Raw genomic sequence first — 16,596 nt, 5'->3', positions numbered from 1 at the left:
TAGTCAGTGCCTTTAGGTCTTTTCCTTTGGGTCAGTTTTTCCAGAGTCTGCTGATTTTCTGCCAGTTGAAGGATGGGGAAGGAGATATTTTTAAAAACCTGGCCACAACACTCCTTAGGTTGTTTTTTGGAGAGAGTGGACCTTATGGCTACCCTCAGCTATGTCGGAGAAGACCACTAATCTTTTGCTTGGGTTGTCAAGAGGCCATTACCTGTCTGGGGATGGGATCTGGCTGGGGTCAAGCCTTCTTTATATAAATTTCCAACCAGTCTTCCTTACATTGTTTTGCCTTCCCACCCCCAACTGTCAGAGATACTTGGTGTGTCCAATTCCAGAGACTTCCTAGGGTTCCCTGGCTCAAATCATCTTCCTTTTCCCTGTGGGCATCAAAGGGGAGAGATCTTTATCTGAAAACAGTCCCAGTTCACATGCTTTCTATATCCCAAAAATGTTGCTCACATCTGTCCTCTGCTGCAGGAACTTTTTTCCATTCTCTTTCTCTCTCTCTTTTTAAAAATTTTATTTATTTATTTAACACAGAAAGAGATCACAAGTAGGCAGAGAGGCAGGCAGAGAGAGAGGAGGAAGCAGGCTTCTGGCCAAACAGAAAGCCTGATGCGGGGCTCGATTCCAGGACCCTGAGATCATGACCTGAACCAGAGGCAGAGCCTTAACCCACTGGGCCACCCAGGCACCCCATCTATTGTCTTTCTCTTTAAGGACAAATATCTTTTTCTTGTCCTTTTAGTAGGGTTTCAAGAGGGAAGGAAGATAAGCCCCTGTGTTTAAGCTGCCACATTAAACCAGAAACCACTAGTCTCTTCTTGGCTTACTTTCATTAAAGAGTAAACAAACAGACCTGAAAAATGTTTAAAAGGAGACATTGTTGGTGAAGCTAATATCATGAAATCAGGCAGAAAACTGTAGAAAAGTTGATGCATTCATATAATGGAAGACTCAGTAATACAAAATAAATGACAGAGCCTTGACAGAGATGTGTCTCAGATACTTTGTGGAGCCACAAAACCAGACACAGAAGTTCAAGAATGGGCAATATTAACAACTTACAGTGATAAAAATCAGAGTAGAGGGGTGCCTTGGTGGCTCAGTGGGTTAAAGCCTCTTCCTTCAGCTCAGGTCATGATCTCAGGGTCCTGGGATTGAGCCCCGCATCGGGCTCTCTGCTCAGCAGGGAGCCTGCTTTCCCCCACGCCTGCCTGCCTCTCTGTCTACTTGATCTCTGTCAAATAAATAAATTAATTAATTAAATCTTTTTAAAAAATGGCTGAAATTCTTTTTTAAAAAAAAATCAGAGTAGAAGTAACCTCTGAAAGTATTAGATGGAAGGCAATCCAAGGGAGTCCGTAGGGTATAAGAAATGTCTATAAATTGTACCTTGATGTAGGTTGTAGTGACACAGGTGTGTACATATGGGAAAACTCATCAAGCTGTACACTTCAGATGTGTGCACTTTACACATATCATTGTGTGTGTTTCCTACCTCAGTAAAAATGAAAAAGGGAAATAAATAGACACTTATTGAATGCTTGCTATTTGCTAGACACTGGCTAGATCTGCTTTTCTTTTTACTCGGTTAATGAGCACCGACTCTGTCCTGATTCTGAGAACCCAGGGTGAAAAAAAAGTTAAGAGTTCTTGCCTGCATGGCGCTCAGTTAATTGGGGAGACAGTATCCAATAGTCACACATATAAAAATGAAGTGAAAACAGTGACAAGTAAGGGGCACATCACTGTTCACAAAAAGGGGCATGTCGTAATCCGAGAAGAGAATCGGGATTTCCTGAGGAAACAAAATTTTAACAGTGGTCTAAAGGATCAGGAGAAAATAACCAGTGGAGGAGCATTTTATGCAAAGAGAACAGCATTTTGTGCAAAGGTACTGTGGTAGAAAGAGGCACATTTAAGAGGGCAAAGAACAGGGCTGAGAAAGGCACAGATGTTGTGAGAGAGGGAAGCTCAGAACAGCTGTATCACAAATGGGGAAACTGGGGCTCAAGGAAGTGAGATGGGTGCCGCAGGTCACCCAGCAAGTGCAGCTGGGGTTGGAAGCTAGCTTTGTCTGGTTCCCTCTGCTTGCTGAGACAGAGTAGGAATGTGAGTGGGAGTGGCTGTCTGGGTTCTGACCTGCAGCAGGATGCCAGCTGCCCTCAAGCTCTCATGCTCCTTGCCTCTCAGCTCCACAGGGCTTGAGAAGGAGGATGGCCATGGAGCTCTGCCCTGAAGAACAGTACTGGGATTCTCTGCTGAACATCTGCTTCTCCTGCAAACCTATTTGCAGCCATCAGTTTCCACGCACGTGTGCAACATTCTGCAGTGAGTTCTGGGGCTCAAGATCCATGGGCTGGATCACCCCTTCCCCCCAACCCAGAGGTCCCTCAGTCCCCACTACAGTTGGGTGGCTGAGAAGGAGGTCATGAAAGGAGATGTACAATGTTAAATCCCTTTATCCCTCAGTCTTTCTGCTCTGGCCACACTGACCTCTTTGCAGCTTCTTGAACATGCTGTTTTTTCCTGCCTCAGGGTCTTTGCACATGTTGTACCTTATGCTTGGAATGCATTTCCCTGTTAAGGTTCCTCAGCTCCCTCCTACTCAACCTTCAGGTCTGAGGCCAAATGTCAGAGGTCTTATCTGACTGCCCAATAAGAATGAGGACCTCCTTTGTCATTCTCTGTTCTGATTGTCTTTTGAAAGTTTTTATTATAGGAATTATCACAGAGAGGATAAAATAATAAATTCCTATCTACCCATTATTAGTGTTAAAATTTTTGCCTTTTTATTCCCCAGCTATTGTCTTGCTTGTGTATTTTATTTTAAAGATTGTATTTCTTTGAGAGAGGGTGAGGGAGCACAGAGGGAGTAGGAGAGAGAGAAGCAGACTCCCTGCTGAGCAGAGAGCCTGATGCAGGGCTCAATCCGAGGACCCCGGGATCATGATCTGAGCTAAAGGCAGACACTTAACTGACTGAGATTATCTCCACTATCCATTAATGAAGTAGAATATCCACAAATCACTCCACAAATATTCATGGAACTCTCTAGCTTCTTGAAAATAGGAAACAGACATGATTCTTCAAGGGAGTTATCACCTAATGGAAGAAATAACTACGTTTCAAATGAGAAAGATCAAGTATCATAAAATGCTACAGTTGGGAAAGACCACCTCTGGCTGATGGGCTGGGGGGCAGGGAAATACTCTTGGAGTAAATGCCACCTGAGATAAATTGTTTAGAGTTTGTAGATGTGGCAGTCAGATGGGGCAGGGCAGGGCACTCCTGGAAGAAGGACCAGTGTGGACAAAGGCATGGAGGTGGAAAAATACAACAGGAAATATCAAGGCCCAGAAGGGAAGTTCATGAGGTTGGCAGTGAGGGTTGGTGGTCTGGGGAGCTCAGACACCACTTGCAACAGCCACACTGGGGGCCTGAGGAGGGAAGGAGGTCACACATAAAACCCTGAAAACACCACTGTCCTCCCATCAACTCTGTCTCATGAGTGGCAACGGCAGTGGTCCTATGTGGCTTAGTAGAGCCCTGGGGCAGAGCCAGGGCAAGAAGAGATCACTGATCCCACCTGAATCTTCCCTGAGGCCCCAGTTTTATCATCTTCCTGGTCTTTTCCTCTACTCTTTTAAACACAGAAGAGTTGATGTCTTTGTGTTGCAAAGAGGCACAAACAAATATTCTACTCAAACCTTCCATTAACCCAGCATTTACTTATTATGTGTCAGACACTGTGCCAGGAACTTCAAATCCTCATAGTAACTTTAAGAAATCAACCTTTGGGAGCGCCTGGGTGGCTCAGTGGGTTAAGCCACTGCCTTCAGCTCAGGTCATGATCCCAGAGTTCTGGGATCAAGTCCCGCATCGGGGCTCTCTGCTCAGCAGGGAGCCTGCTTCCTCCTCTCTCTCTCTGCCTGCCTCTCTGCCTACATGTAATCTCTCTCTGTCAAATAAATAAATAAAATCTTTAAAAAAAAAAAAAAGAAATCAACCTTTGTCTTGGAAATGTGGGAACTGAGGCACAGAGAGACTAAGACCCCACAACCTCAACGGGTAGACTAGGGATGCTCTCAAATCTGTTTGGCCTTAAAGGCTATGTTCTTAGCCTCTATCTTGCACTGCCTCTGAAATGTGCCCTTAAAATCCTTTATGTGAGTCACATTTTCATATAAATAGAATCTTATTTTAAAGACAAGGGAAGCTTGCCCTGTGAAAGTACAGATTTCTGTTATGCACTCAAAATTGCTCTCTTAATGCAAGTATGATTGGGCTTTAGGGTGCCTGGCTTCTGCTCCTTGGCACTGATGTCTGTTTAAGCTCTTATAATTCTCATTCATTAAGACAGAAGAAACACTATTAGTGTGAGCTTTCCCAACTTTCTTCCAACCTCCTCCCTCAAGCTGCCAAGGTGGTTGTTGGCTTCTTCCTCCAATCCTATGTTAATATGAACTATGTTTTTCCTTTATGAAGTTTGAAAAATGCAAGTAAAGAACATATGTGATAATGTAATAACCTAGATTTCAATTTTAAAAGATAACTAGAAAATTCTTATATGTTTAGAAAATAAGAAATGCACTTCCAAATGATCTATAGGTCAAAGAAGCAGTAATAATGAAAAGTAAAAATGTAAATAGTATAGGAAAAATACTACATATCAAAGTATATATTGTGGCTAAAACAGTACTTAGAGGACAATGAATAGCCTTCTATTTACATATTGGGAAAGAACTTGCATTACTCTGGAATTACCTTTGGGGAATTGAACTGCGATTTTTTTTTTTTAACTGTGATGCCCTTGAAGGCCAGCTTCACAGGGCCTACAGATCTCTATCATCTGATAACATCACTCATTTCTCTCTCCCAGAGTCGCTCAGGTGCCGCAAGGAGGAAGGCAGGTACTATGATCAGCTCCTGAAGGATTGCATCAGCTGTGCTTCCGTCTGTGGACGTCACCCCAAGCAGTGCACATACTTCTGTGAGAACAAGTTCAGGAGCCATGTGAACCTCCCACCAGAGCTCAAGAGACAGCGGTCTGGGGAAGCTGAAACCAGGTCAGATGACTTGGGAAGGTACCAGGGAACAGAGCACAGAGGCTCAGAGGCAGGCCCAGGTAAGCCCTCTGAGGTTGACTTGATGGTGTCTGAGGGTCACAGTGGGTGGAAGGTTAGGTGCCAGGCCTAAATAAGGATGGTCTGCAAAGCAGGACGTCCAAAGTCCAGGCAAATGGCCAGAAGGCAGGGGAGGGTCATCACAGGATAGAAAAAAATTTAGGCAAAATATTTAGAAGTCTGCGGGCCTTAAGAATGCAGGAGGAAAAGAAGGTGGACTTGCTGAGAGGTGTAAGTGAGTGCATGAGCAATGCTGAGCTGGGACTCAGGCCAAGTTGATGAGTCCCAAAGTTTACTCGCTCTGCAGGAGCAAAAGACCCAGAGCGGCGTTCATGGGATTGTCACTTCCTGAGGGTAACCTGCTGCCCGTGGGACATGATTAGCTATTGCTGTTTGCAACTCCCAGTCAAGCTTATCCCTGGAGGGCAGCGGGTGGAAGCCGGGAGCCTCATGATGGCTCCAGGGCTACACACCAGGATGTGTGGTGGGGGTGTGAAAGGACATGGTGGGGGGCCAATGGGGTCAACAGGGCAGGTCATGCCTGAGCCTGCAGCATTCTCTGTCCCACTCCTACCACAGCATAGCCAGGGACACCGCATGCCTTCCCAAGGGACTCCATGCCTTAATGACTGTGTGGCTGTGGTCTGAGTATCCCCAGAGATCTGGGGCTTTGGTCCATTCTCCTCTGACCCCTGGTGTGCTGGTGTGGCAGAGGCTGCACCTGGTGTGGACCATAAGCAGGAAGTACCAGGGTCACACCCCTGGAAGGCCAGGTGGGGACCTGTTGGAGAGCATGGTCTGGGGGACGCCGTGGGACCAGGCTGCCTCTGGCTGCTGCTGGGGGTGGAGCTGATGCGATCCCGGCCCCCTTGTGGGCTCCTTAATTCTGCCATCCCCCTGCTAAGTCCACATCCCTGCCAGACCTCCCCTCAACCCCACCCCAGCTCTTTCTGCAGGCCTTCCAGACTGCCATTCCTTCATCGGACACATAACTGTGAGGGTTTGCTGCGCATGGGCAAGGCAGCAAAACCAGGCAAATCCTGTCCCTGACCCCACAGAAGCTGCGGTCTAATGGTAGAGACAGACAATGCCCGACTTGGGCAAATGAGACATTAATCTCAGTGTGTGGTGGCAACACAACCCAGCCAGGGGTGTGACGGGAGGCAAGGCAGACTAGGGTAATGGTCGAAGCCATGGAGTCAGTCCCTGGTTCCCCCACTAACTGTGTGACCTTGAGCAAGTTACTTAACCTCTCTGAGCCTTGATTCTGTGTGAATGAGATCATGTATCTTCATGGAGTTGTGAAGATTATAAGAGAACACTCGTCAGGGTCTGTGAGTACCCACCAAACCTACGTAACTGCTCGTGTCAAAGGAAACTGTGTGTAAGAGACAAGGTGGCGGAAGGGCTTTCCAGGCAGAGGGAACAGCATATACAGATGCTCTGAGGAGTCAGGTTGCTGTGCCATGAAGGGGGGACAAGAGCTTTGTGCTACAAGGCAAATCCAAGGAGACTGACACTAAGTCCCTGCATCAGGGGCTCCTAGACTCGGGTGGGACGTGGTGGTCACTCTGCCGAAGCAGGAGGGACCCCCCCCGAAAGTGTGAACACTTTGGCTGTTGAAATTGATGATACTACACACTGGCCAAGAGTGTACCCGATGAGGCTGCAGTGACGATGGCCTGAAAGCAAGGGGAGGGAGCCTGCCTGGGGTTTCGTGGCCGGGGGTGAGAGGTCCCCGGTGCAGGGGGGCATGCATGGTTGGAATCTTCTAGAGGCTCGAGTCCCTGGTATTTCCAGTCAGCTTGCCCCACTGTGGGTCAGAGTGGGGAGCTCCAGGTCAACATTTGGTGTCTGGCTGTTAGCCAGGGAGACGCACAGGGATGACCTAGGTGGAGAGAGTGTCTGCTTCTCCCTGAACAGACTTCTTGGGAAGGGGAAGTGGGCACCAGAGTCAGGGGCAGGGGGAGCAGCGGAGCATCCCGGGGCCCTGGGAGAGGATCAGATGGCCCTATCGGCCAGGCTGGGGCCACTGATGGCGCTCCTGGAGGCAGAGGCAGCCATAGACGAGAGGGTACGGACTGGGCTGCAGGGGGATCCCCAGAGCCCCTGAAGGGTGGACACTGGTGAAGGCAGCAGGGGCCCCTAGAGCCTGTTTCTGGGAAACATGAGATCGAAGTAAATATTAAATCAAAGGATTACCAAAGTATTGTGCAAACTGGAAGGTCAGGATGAATCTTGGTGCTTCTCTGTGAAAGCTTCAGATGGCATAACGGAGCGGTGGACTGGGGGACAGCGGACCTCCAGCCCCCAAGGAGCGCAGGCGGACGGCGCAGCTTGCGGGAGCGAGCACGTGGGTGCACAGATACCCCGCGCTGTGCCATGGACAAAGCCACGGTCCTGGTCCCGCCACTCGGAGCTGTGGCCTCCGCGGACAGGGGAAGCAAAGCCTGACCCTCAGCAGGCCGTCAGTGAAGCTGAAAACGTGCCTTTCTCATCCAAGTCCACGGAGCCCCCAGATTCTATCCAGGGGCCTCCTGAGTCACAGTTTAAGTGCTCCAGGTGTGTTGGGAGCAGGGCCCCCCAAGCCTGCTGACGCCTGGATCCAGGGAAGCTTCTGGACCATGTGTGCCTACCTGTCCCCACCTGTAACGATCATGACAGCACCTCCCTCACGGAATCTCCTGAGGCCTCAGTGGCTCTGAGATTTGGGGGCATGGGGCCTCATCGGGCGGGAAGAGCAGAAGGCGGGTCCCGTCCTGGGTAGGCTGTGTTAGCTTCCCGTAGCTGCTCTAACACTTTGCCACGAACTGGGAACTTAAAACCACACGAATGTCCTCTCTCAGCATTCTGGAGGCCAGAAGGCTAATATCCAGAAGTAGGCAGGCCTGCGCTTCCCTCAATGCTCTTGGGGAGGCTCTTTCCTTCTGGTCGCCCCAGGACCGCCTTAGTCTGTGGTGGCCGCCCTCTGGTCTCTGCGTCCATCTTCGCACAGCCTCGCCGTGTGTCTGTCTTCTCTCCTTCACCTATAAGGACGCTTGTCACTGAATTTAGGGCCCATCCTAATCCAGATGATCTCTTTTTGAGATCCTTAACTTAAATACACAAAGTTGTTGTTGTTGTTGTTGTTTTCCAAATAAGGTCATAGTTGCAGGTTATGAGGGGGCGCTTCTTTGGGGGGAGGGAAGGAACCAGGGTCAAGGGAGGGAGAACCAGAAGGACCAAGAGTTCCAAGCTGGGTCTCCCCATGGGAGGGTGATACCAGCCTCCAGGGAAGCCAGGACCCTCACATAGGTCCAGAGCTCTAGGGAGCATTTCACTAGAGAACTTGAATTTCGTGGGCTTATGGGGTAGCAGCTATATTTCCAAGAACGGAAAAGATGCCCCGGGCACCCAAGAGGTGTGCACAGAAAAGGACTGAGAGGGAAATTCTATGGGTGGTGGAAAGGGGGGTCTGCCTCTGAGGGGTCAGAGAAGGTCCCCCAGACACACTGGAAAGGAGTAGTCAAGGAGGTCAGAGCAGAACCCAGATGACTTTATGTCACAAAGGCAAATAAGGAAGAAAGTTCTGGAAGGAATAGGTCCCAGCACAGAGAAGGTTGCAGATGTCCAGCAGTTCTGGCCACAAGGAGGCCAGAGGACCCTCTGAAGGGCCATTTTCAGGTGTCCGTAGGTGGAGGCAGTCCTGACCTGAGGAAATGGCGGGGGGCAGGGCAAGGAGATACTCTCTCACTGTTCCTGAGGCCAAGAAGCCAGACCTCTCCCTCTCCGTCTCATGCGTATCATCCTTTATCAGGCCTTTAGCATCTCCTAGTCCGTTTTAACCTAATTCCACCAGATGGGAACACTCAGAAGCAGACTGGGGGTCCGGAAGCGCAGTCTGCCCTCCAGGGCCCCCTGTGTTCACTGAGTGGCTTAGGACGCTATGGCCTAGAGTGCAGAGCCTCCCATGAAGGTCACAGGCAGGGGGACTGAAAGCAGAGGAGGTGAGGATATGCAGGACCCGAGGGGCAGCAGCATCCAGCATGGTGGCGGAGCACTGAGCTTTGGGCTACAAGCATCCTAGGGAGAAAAGGCACAGGGTGGTCCCAGCAGGATCACGGGCTTGGCAAAATGGAAGCACGACAGGCATTTAAGGAAGAGACTCATGAACCTGCAGGTCATGTGTGCAGGGTGGGAAACAGCCGTGTTCTCACGGGGGTGTGGGGGTCAGGTCCATAACAGCCAGCGGTCAGCATTTCCGGGTCGCGGAGGACCACGCTTTTGTCTCAGGAGTTGCTCAAGGGTTCCTTATGTGTGGGGCCCGAATATAGACAGGGTGGCCCTGAGGTTAGTCTTCAAAATCAGGCTGAGAAGGGAAGGGAGGAACAGGTCGTGGCTGGAGGGGGCCCAGGGGCAGAACGGGGCTTCCTTTGTTAAACCTTTGAGCAAACAGAAAGACCAGGGGGCCTGACCCAGGGGCCAGGGAGAGGGAGGCTGAACGGGGAGCAGGGGTGAGGCTGGGAGGGAGTCATCCCCCATGCCCTGCTGCCCTTCCACCAGCAGGAGGAGGTGGCACCAGAAAGAAGGGGGACTCCAGGATCCCAGACCCCGATGGAGTGGAGTAGGGGATGCCCCCCATCCTTTCCCAAACTCGTCTCCCAAAACGGCAACCAAGTGTCACACACACAAGCACGCACAGACCCCATGGTGGGGGTTGTCTATGGGAAAGGCCCACAGATACAGACATCTGCAGGCCCCCCAGTGACGGGAGAATGAGACTCACACTCACTGCAGGAAACCCCATCTCAAGGTGGACATTCGGCCCAGGGCCACCACACATCCCTCTGCCTCAAAGTGGCAAGTCATAACACCAACCACCTGGCCAGCCTGAGCCTGAGCCGGGGACCGCAGCAGTCTGGGGGAGTTCTGTTTTTAGATATGAGATGTCTTTGAAGACAGTAAAACAAAAAACAAAAACAAAAAGCAGTCTGGAAATAAACTGTCCCTGGACTGGGGCCAGCCTGGCTCCCAAGCCGCCAGAAGCCGTGTGCGCTGCCCTCTGGTGGAGCTTCAGCTGTTTTCCTGTTTAAATAGATGACACACACAGATCATTTAAAAAAAGAAGAAGAACAGGAGGGACACCTGAGTGGCTCATTTGGTTGAACTTTCGACTCTTGATCTCAGCTCAGGTCTTGATGTCAGAGTGGTGAGATCAAGCCCCATGTTGGGCTCCGCACTGAGCGTGGAACCGACTTCCGCCCTTTCCTTACCTAAGGCCCGGCTACAGCTCCTTATGAGGTTCACAGCACCGCCGGCATCCAAAGCACCACCTCCCACTTTCGCTACGTATCTCTTGGGGTTTGGTCCGTCTGAGGCTGACCCAGGCTTCCACTGCTCTGAACAAGGCTCCAGGGACCATCTGTGTGTGTGGGGGTGGGATGTGGCCGGGAAGTGAAGTCAGCAAATCCATGGACATCAGGAAAGTGTGTTTTCGACATTGGTAGCTGGTTCCAGCCCTCAAACTTGTCTCCCCAAACGAGGTGCTCTTGTGAGTCAGATGAAAGGGGACCCCTGTACTTTCAATTCGCTCTTCCCTTCCTGGGTCAGGGGCTCTGTAAAGCGTGTCCTGGGGGCTGGTCACCAGCACGAGCTTGTCCCCTTGCCCCCAGGAAGCCTCCGATCGCAGGTGGGGGCAAAGGGGTGAAGAGCAGCTGGGACGGCCCCTCCCCTGCTCAGGAGCACAGTCTGGGTGTTTACTGTGGCCTCCGAAAACTTAGTGGCCTACAAATAACACCTTCATTATCTCGCTTGGTTCTGTGGGTTCCTGGGCTCAGCTGGGCAGGTCTGGCGTCTGCTTGGGGTGTCTGTGCAGCCTCAAACAGATGGGGGGCAGGGGCATGGGGTCACCTGGAGGCTCTGATGCTGCAGTGGCCACACCCCGCCCCTCCCTCAGTCTCAGGCCCACCCTCCGCACGTGGCATCTCCATGAGGCCCTCCACTGCCCTCTCAGCTGGCCTTCTCACGTGGTGGCCAGGGCTCCCAGGAGAGCAGAAGCAGGAGCTCCCCGGCCTTCAGAGGGCACACATGGCTCTGCCGCCGCAGGGAGGCCCAGCCTGGCCCTGATGTGGGGGGCAGGCTGTGGGCAGGCGGCTCTTTGGGGACCATCTGTGAACACTTGCCGCCAGGTCTCGGTGGTAGAAATGGCACTGAGAACATGTGACTGCGCAGATGTTCAGACTCTATCCTTGAGCCCGCGCAGCAGCTCATTGTTGCTTCACACTCTGGTGGCTGAGCGTTGGGTCCCTGATGTGAATACAGGCCACCGGCCTCTCCCCTGCGCACCCAGTGGGAGGATGCTGTCATAGTGTCCCAGAGGCGAGTAGCAGCAGGTAGGCAGACAGAAAGACCTGGGAGCTGGGAAATGCGGACGGTCGCCCAGCTCTGTCCTATGCCCTGTTCCTCTTGTCCCTGAGGGCCTCAGTCTCCAGATCTGCAGCACCGACATAGGGTGCCCACTGGGGGGCCCTTGTGGCTGTCGTCTGCTCTTGCCATAGGACATAGGCTGGGACGGTACCAGAGCTGGATGGATACATGACCAGACAGTAATCCTGTCCTGACCTGGGCTTTCCTCAAAGGAAAGGGGGCCTTTCTGGGGAAGCGTGCTTGGAGAGGCTTCCCCCTCCTCTGGGCCTCCCTGAGCTCCAGGGAAGGGACGAGAGCGACAGTGCCGCCCAGAGGACCCAGTCTCCCTCTGTAAACGCCTGGTCTCCCCCATAAGTGTCAGGGTGGCACCTGCCAGCCCTGTCACTTTACAAAACTCGAGACTCTGAGGAGCGTGTCAGGGGCGGTGTCCTTGCCGCCTCCGTGTGGCCAGCCCTGCGCATTGGCCCCCAGTCCGTCACACCTGCTCCCAGGGACAGCTGTGACTGGGAACAGAGGGACTTTAAATCTGTTTTGTCACCTGCAAAATAGAGTGTCAAACGGGGCAGCCCCTGCAGAAGACAGTCTGGAGGGTCCTCAAAAAAACCAGAGAATTTCCACCTGACAGAGATTCCACTCCTAGGCTCACAGCGGAAAACCGAAAACATGCGTCCCCATGAAAACTTGTCTGCAAACATTCACGGCAGCCCTATTCACAACAGCAAATCGCAGCAACGGCCCAAACGTCCTTGGGCAGAGGAACGGAGAAAGATGGGTTATGATCTTACAATGGAACATTCTCGGGCCGTAGAAAGGAGTGAAGTCCTGACACTCAGGACAGTGTGGAACAGCCCTGAAATCACACGCAGCTCAAGAAGTCAGACACATACTGTATGATTCCATTCACGGGAAAGATCCAGAATAGGCACATCCTAGAGACAAAGGGGAGAGCCGTGGTGCCAGGGGCTAGGGCAGGGGAGATGTGGAGTGACACAGTGGCGGAAACGTCTCCCAATCAGATGGCGGCGACGCTCGCATGACCTTGTGGATATACTCAAATGCACGGAGCTGCACCCTTTAGAATGAGGAATGTGATGGCATATGAGTTCTATCTCAAGATCTGAAGGCGGGGTAGTCCATTCGCCCTGACAGGAGCAGGGAGTTAGAGGAGATCTTCCTGGAAGTGCTGCTGCCATATAAGGGCTCTGTGGGTGGTCCACATCTTCAGTTCATCACATGCCGGAATCAACTCTAGCCCCTCTGTCCTTCCCAGGGGCCTAGAAAGGGTCCTGATGACAGGATCCAGGAGAAATGTCAAGGGCAGCACTTTGGTTCAGGGCTGAGTCTTCCTTTCGCATCCAAACCGGAGGCTCGAGGCCCTGAGAAGTGGAGGGACCAGCAGCCCCGTTCCCCAGCGCCCCCTGCTTTGCTATCCCAGCCTCAGAAGCAACTGGACCGGTCTCCTTCTCCAAGCACACTTCCCCAGGAAGGCCCCCTCTTGGAGGAAAGCCCAGGTCAGGACAGGATTACTGTCTGGTCATGTATCCATCCAGCTCTGGTACCATCCCAGCCTATGTCCTATGGCAAGAGCAGACGCCACAAGGGCCGCCCCAAAGGGGCCCAGCTCTGTGCTCTCAGGAGAGAGGCCTACCAGCCTGGGGTCCAGGGGGCTGATTTCCTACAAAGTCCAGAGGAGGGTCCATACCAGCCAAGCCTCAGAGGAAGGGAACCAGCTTCTCCAGGAGCCAGACAGATGGACAGCACGCTGGGGCTGGGGGCTCTGTCCGGGGGCATGCAGTGGTCATGTGGCTTCCCTGGGCCCGGTGAGGGAAAAGAAAGAGGGAACACTCCAGAGCAGGGCCCTAGGCAGTGAAGGGCCTCTCCCGATCTTAGGGCCTCACAACTGTTTTGGGGCGCCCCCAGGGCTGAAGCTGAGCGCCGACCAGTTGGCCCTGGTCTACAGCACACTGGGGCTCTGCCTGTGTGCAATCGTCTGCTGCTTCCTCCTGGCCGTGGCCTGCTTCCTCAAGAGGAGAGGGGACCAGTTCTCCTGCCAGCCCTCAGCGGCACCATGTCGGACCCAGGCCAAGTCCTCCAAGGGTGAGCGAGAAGTGGGTCGCACACTCCCACTGCTGTGAGACCCGCTGCGGGCCATCCCCATGACCTGGCACTGGCCCTGTCTCCAAGGGAAGAGCGTGTTGCCGGCCCTTCCTGAGAAACCCTGGTGGGGAACCTCCCTGCGGCCCTTTTACTGTCTTGGTGAAATCAGGTTCAACATCAAGACCAGAGATGGGGCACCTGAGGGAGGGTGGGTGTAGGGTGATGGCCAGGGGGTTGGCAGGGGCGCAGGGCTTCCAGGGCTGAAACCTGGAAGAGGCGGTCCCCCTGGGGGTTTGGTGAGGGGTGGGGGTGTGGGAGGAGGTCAACCAATCTGTCCAACGGAAGGGGAGCTGGCGCTGGCGCCAGGAGGGGGCGCTGCGCGTGGGGCGCGGACGGGCAGGGCAGTTTACCGTCTGCGGGAACCCTACAACCTGGCAGCCTGTGCCCTCGGTACAGGGCGGTAGAGGAGGAGTCGGAGCCAAGGCCAAAGCCAACGCCATCGCCCTCTCCCTGTCCCGCAGATCACTGGATGGAAGCTGGAAGCGCCGCGGGCACGCCGCCAGAGCCGGTGGAGACGTGCAGCTTCTGCTTCCCGGAGCGCAGGCAGCCCACCCAGGAGAGCGCGGGCGCGTCCCGGACCCCCGACGCCGCGCCCTCGGGGAGGTGGGGGCGCCTCGGCCGGTCCGCGACCGCACAGCCCTGCGCGCGCGCCCCAGACGGAGGCCTTGAGGTCCTGTGCGCGCCCGCCGAGGAGGGAGGCCCCGCTGCGTGACACGGGGGAAGGGTGAGATGGGGAGAGGGGCAGGGGTGGAGAGAAGTGGAGAGGGAGGGAGAGAGGTGCCAGGGAAGGAGGCCTGTCATGTCTTTATCCCGTGTCTCCACTGCAGGTCACCCTCACCTACACACCTATAGTGAAGCTATCCATGCCTGATGGACAGAGTCCCCGAGAGCCCTTCTTTAGAAATAAAACCTTCCGCGGCTGCCCACTCCTCCCTATCCATGCTTTTGGTCGTGTCTCCCCTGTGATGCCTCTGGACGTCCCACGTCTCCCGCTGCCTCGCCGGGCTCAGGGCTCCACCGCAAGGCCAGCTTGCGGACCTGCGCCTGGTGGGAAGCAGCGGGTACACGGTGGGCGGGGAGTCTGCAGGAGCTTCCATTTAAGAGGCAAAGCCAGAGTTGGGGGAAGCCGGTGGTCCTCCTGCTGGAGGGTGGGGCTCCCCTGCATTCCTTTTACAAAATAGATTCTCCACCATGCCTCCTTAGGCTTAGCACAGCAGGGGAAACCAGTGCGTCGTGTGTGCATGGGTTTGCACGTGTGTGTGAGAGTGTGGGTGTGTAGTGGGGCATGAGATGGACAGGACCGGGCAGACTGAGCCCAGAGCCGGCAGCTGGTGTGAAAGCCGGAGGCTCTCAGCCTGGCCGCCAACAGGAGCAGCTTCCTTTGCACACACCTCTGGCCCCATCTAGCCACCAACCTGCACTCTTAAGAATCTTTATATGGACTCCCCTTTTCCTCTAGCCCTAGTCTGACCCCGTGCTAGATTTCATGCATGCTAACACAAAGCAGTCATATGTGAGCACCCACCCACTTGAGATGTTACCTGTATTTTAGAGTTCTCTTTAGTGGCATCGAAATCCACATTTTAGTCGCACTTAAAATGCATAACGATCCTTAGAAGCATTTATACAGTCAGATAAATACACGGTCAAGAGGAGTAAAATGATTCACCCTGTGGCACCCAAAATTACCTGGCACAGCGACACGTATCAGAGGTACACATAACACACTTCGGGAGGTGTAGACGGGACACCCGATGTGCCATCCGCCCACCCTCCACAGGCTAACAGGCTGCTTCGGGTGCCGGGGCTGCCAGAACAAAGCAGTACACACGGGGTGGTTTCAGGGACAGAAAATCACTGTCCCCTCCTTCTCGAGGGGCATCCTCTGAGATCCCGGAGCTAGCAGCACTGACTTCTGAGAGCCCTGAGGGACCGATCTGTTCCCAGCTGCTCTCAGCTCAGCCTGCATCTTCCCGCCTTCTGAGTCTGGCCAGGCCCAGTTATGTCCTTTAGGTAAGGAAGCCAGTCATATGGGATCAGGGCCCGCCCCCCTGCCTCATTTACCTCCAGCACTTGTGTAAAGACTCCATGTCCAAATAAAGTCACATTCCAGGAGCTGAGGGTTGGGGCTTAACACAGGAATTTGGGGTTTCTAGAGTGTGTCCATCTGTCGCTCGGTCGGCCCCACATGGCAAATGGTGACACTCTAACAGCAGTGTTTCCTGCCACCAACCCCATGCAAGTAGTTATCCAATGACAGGGTTGTCACTAAAAGGCTGTAACTTGTGTAGGTGTCCCCACACGCTGACAAGGTCATGGCATGTTTGGGTGCCTCCCAGATGCCGCTTTGACAGGAAGGCTCACCTGGAAGGTGTGCGGGCGTCCAGTTCTCCTGCGGTCCAGCTCTGCCTGTCCGAACCTGGGGACTCTGGGGGATGGTTCTGGTGCTACTGTAGGAGCCAGGGCTGTGGAAAATGCCAGGCGCTGAGTGCTCAACCCTGGCAGCTGTCAGACAAAAATAATCTTGGTTTTGGTCGGTTTTGCAATTGCTGTTTGTTGGGAGTGTGTATGTGTGTTTTAAGACAGGGATCCCTTGGGTAGATCGTAAATCAGAAACTCTAAATACTGCCCATTGTATACGTGCTCCGGATAAAGTTCTGTCTCCAACATATATTCTGATTCCTGCCACTTGTCACAGGCTCGGAGCTAGGCTGCAGTCACTGCTCCCCTGGGGTGTGCTCCAGGACCCCCTGGCGGGTCTGTTGCCCCCCTGTCGCCTAGCCTGGGGCTCAGCCAGCTCTGCTGGAAAGGATCAGAGAGTCAATATCATGGGTCTTGTGGACCATTCAGTTCCTGCTCCGGTGGCCGGATAGTCACTTGGCCCCTGCCTAAGTAGCAAGCAGGG

General features: G+C 53.4%; 1 protein-coding gene across 1 annotated transcript in view; it reads left to right on the top strand.

The window, feature by feature from the left end:
- Window positions 1-14,403, top strand: part of TNFRSF13B (TNF receptor superfamily member 13B) — a 34,199-nt gene extending 19,796 nt beyond the window's left edge. Inside the window, exons 2-5 of the mRNA XM_044250629.1 lie at window positions 2,197-2,334; window positions 4,886-5,131; window positions 13,455-13,631; window positions 14,153-14,403. Of these exons, the coding sequence (XP_044106564.1) occupies window positions 2,220-2,334; window positions 4,886-5,131; window positions 13,455-13,631; window positions 14,153-14,403 (789 nt within the window). The 5' untranslated portion in view covers window positions 2,197-2,219. The remainder of the gene's footprint in view (window positions 1-2,196; window positions 2,335-4,885; window positions 5,132-13,454; window positions 13,632-14,152) is intronic.
- The last annotated feature ends 2,193 nt before the right edge of the window (window positions 14,404-16,596 follow it).

Source organism: Neovison vison, chromosome 5 (assembly GCF_020171115.1).
Source record: "Neovison vison isolate M4711 chromosome 5, ASM_NN_V1, whole genome shotgun sequence".
Classification (NCBI taxonomy): Eukaryota; Metazoa; Chordata; class Mammalia; order Carnivora; family Mustelidae; genus Neogale; species Neogale vison.
This window is presented reverse-complemented; position numbering and strand designations above follow the sequence as displayed.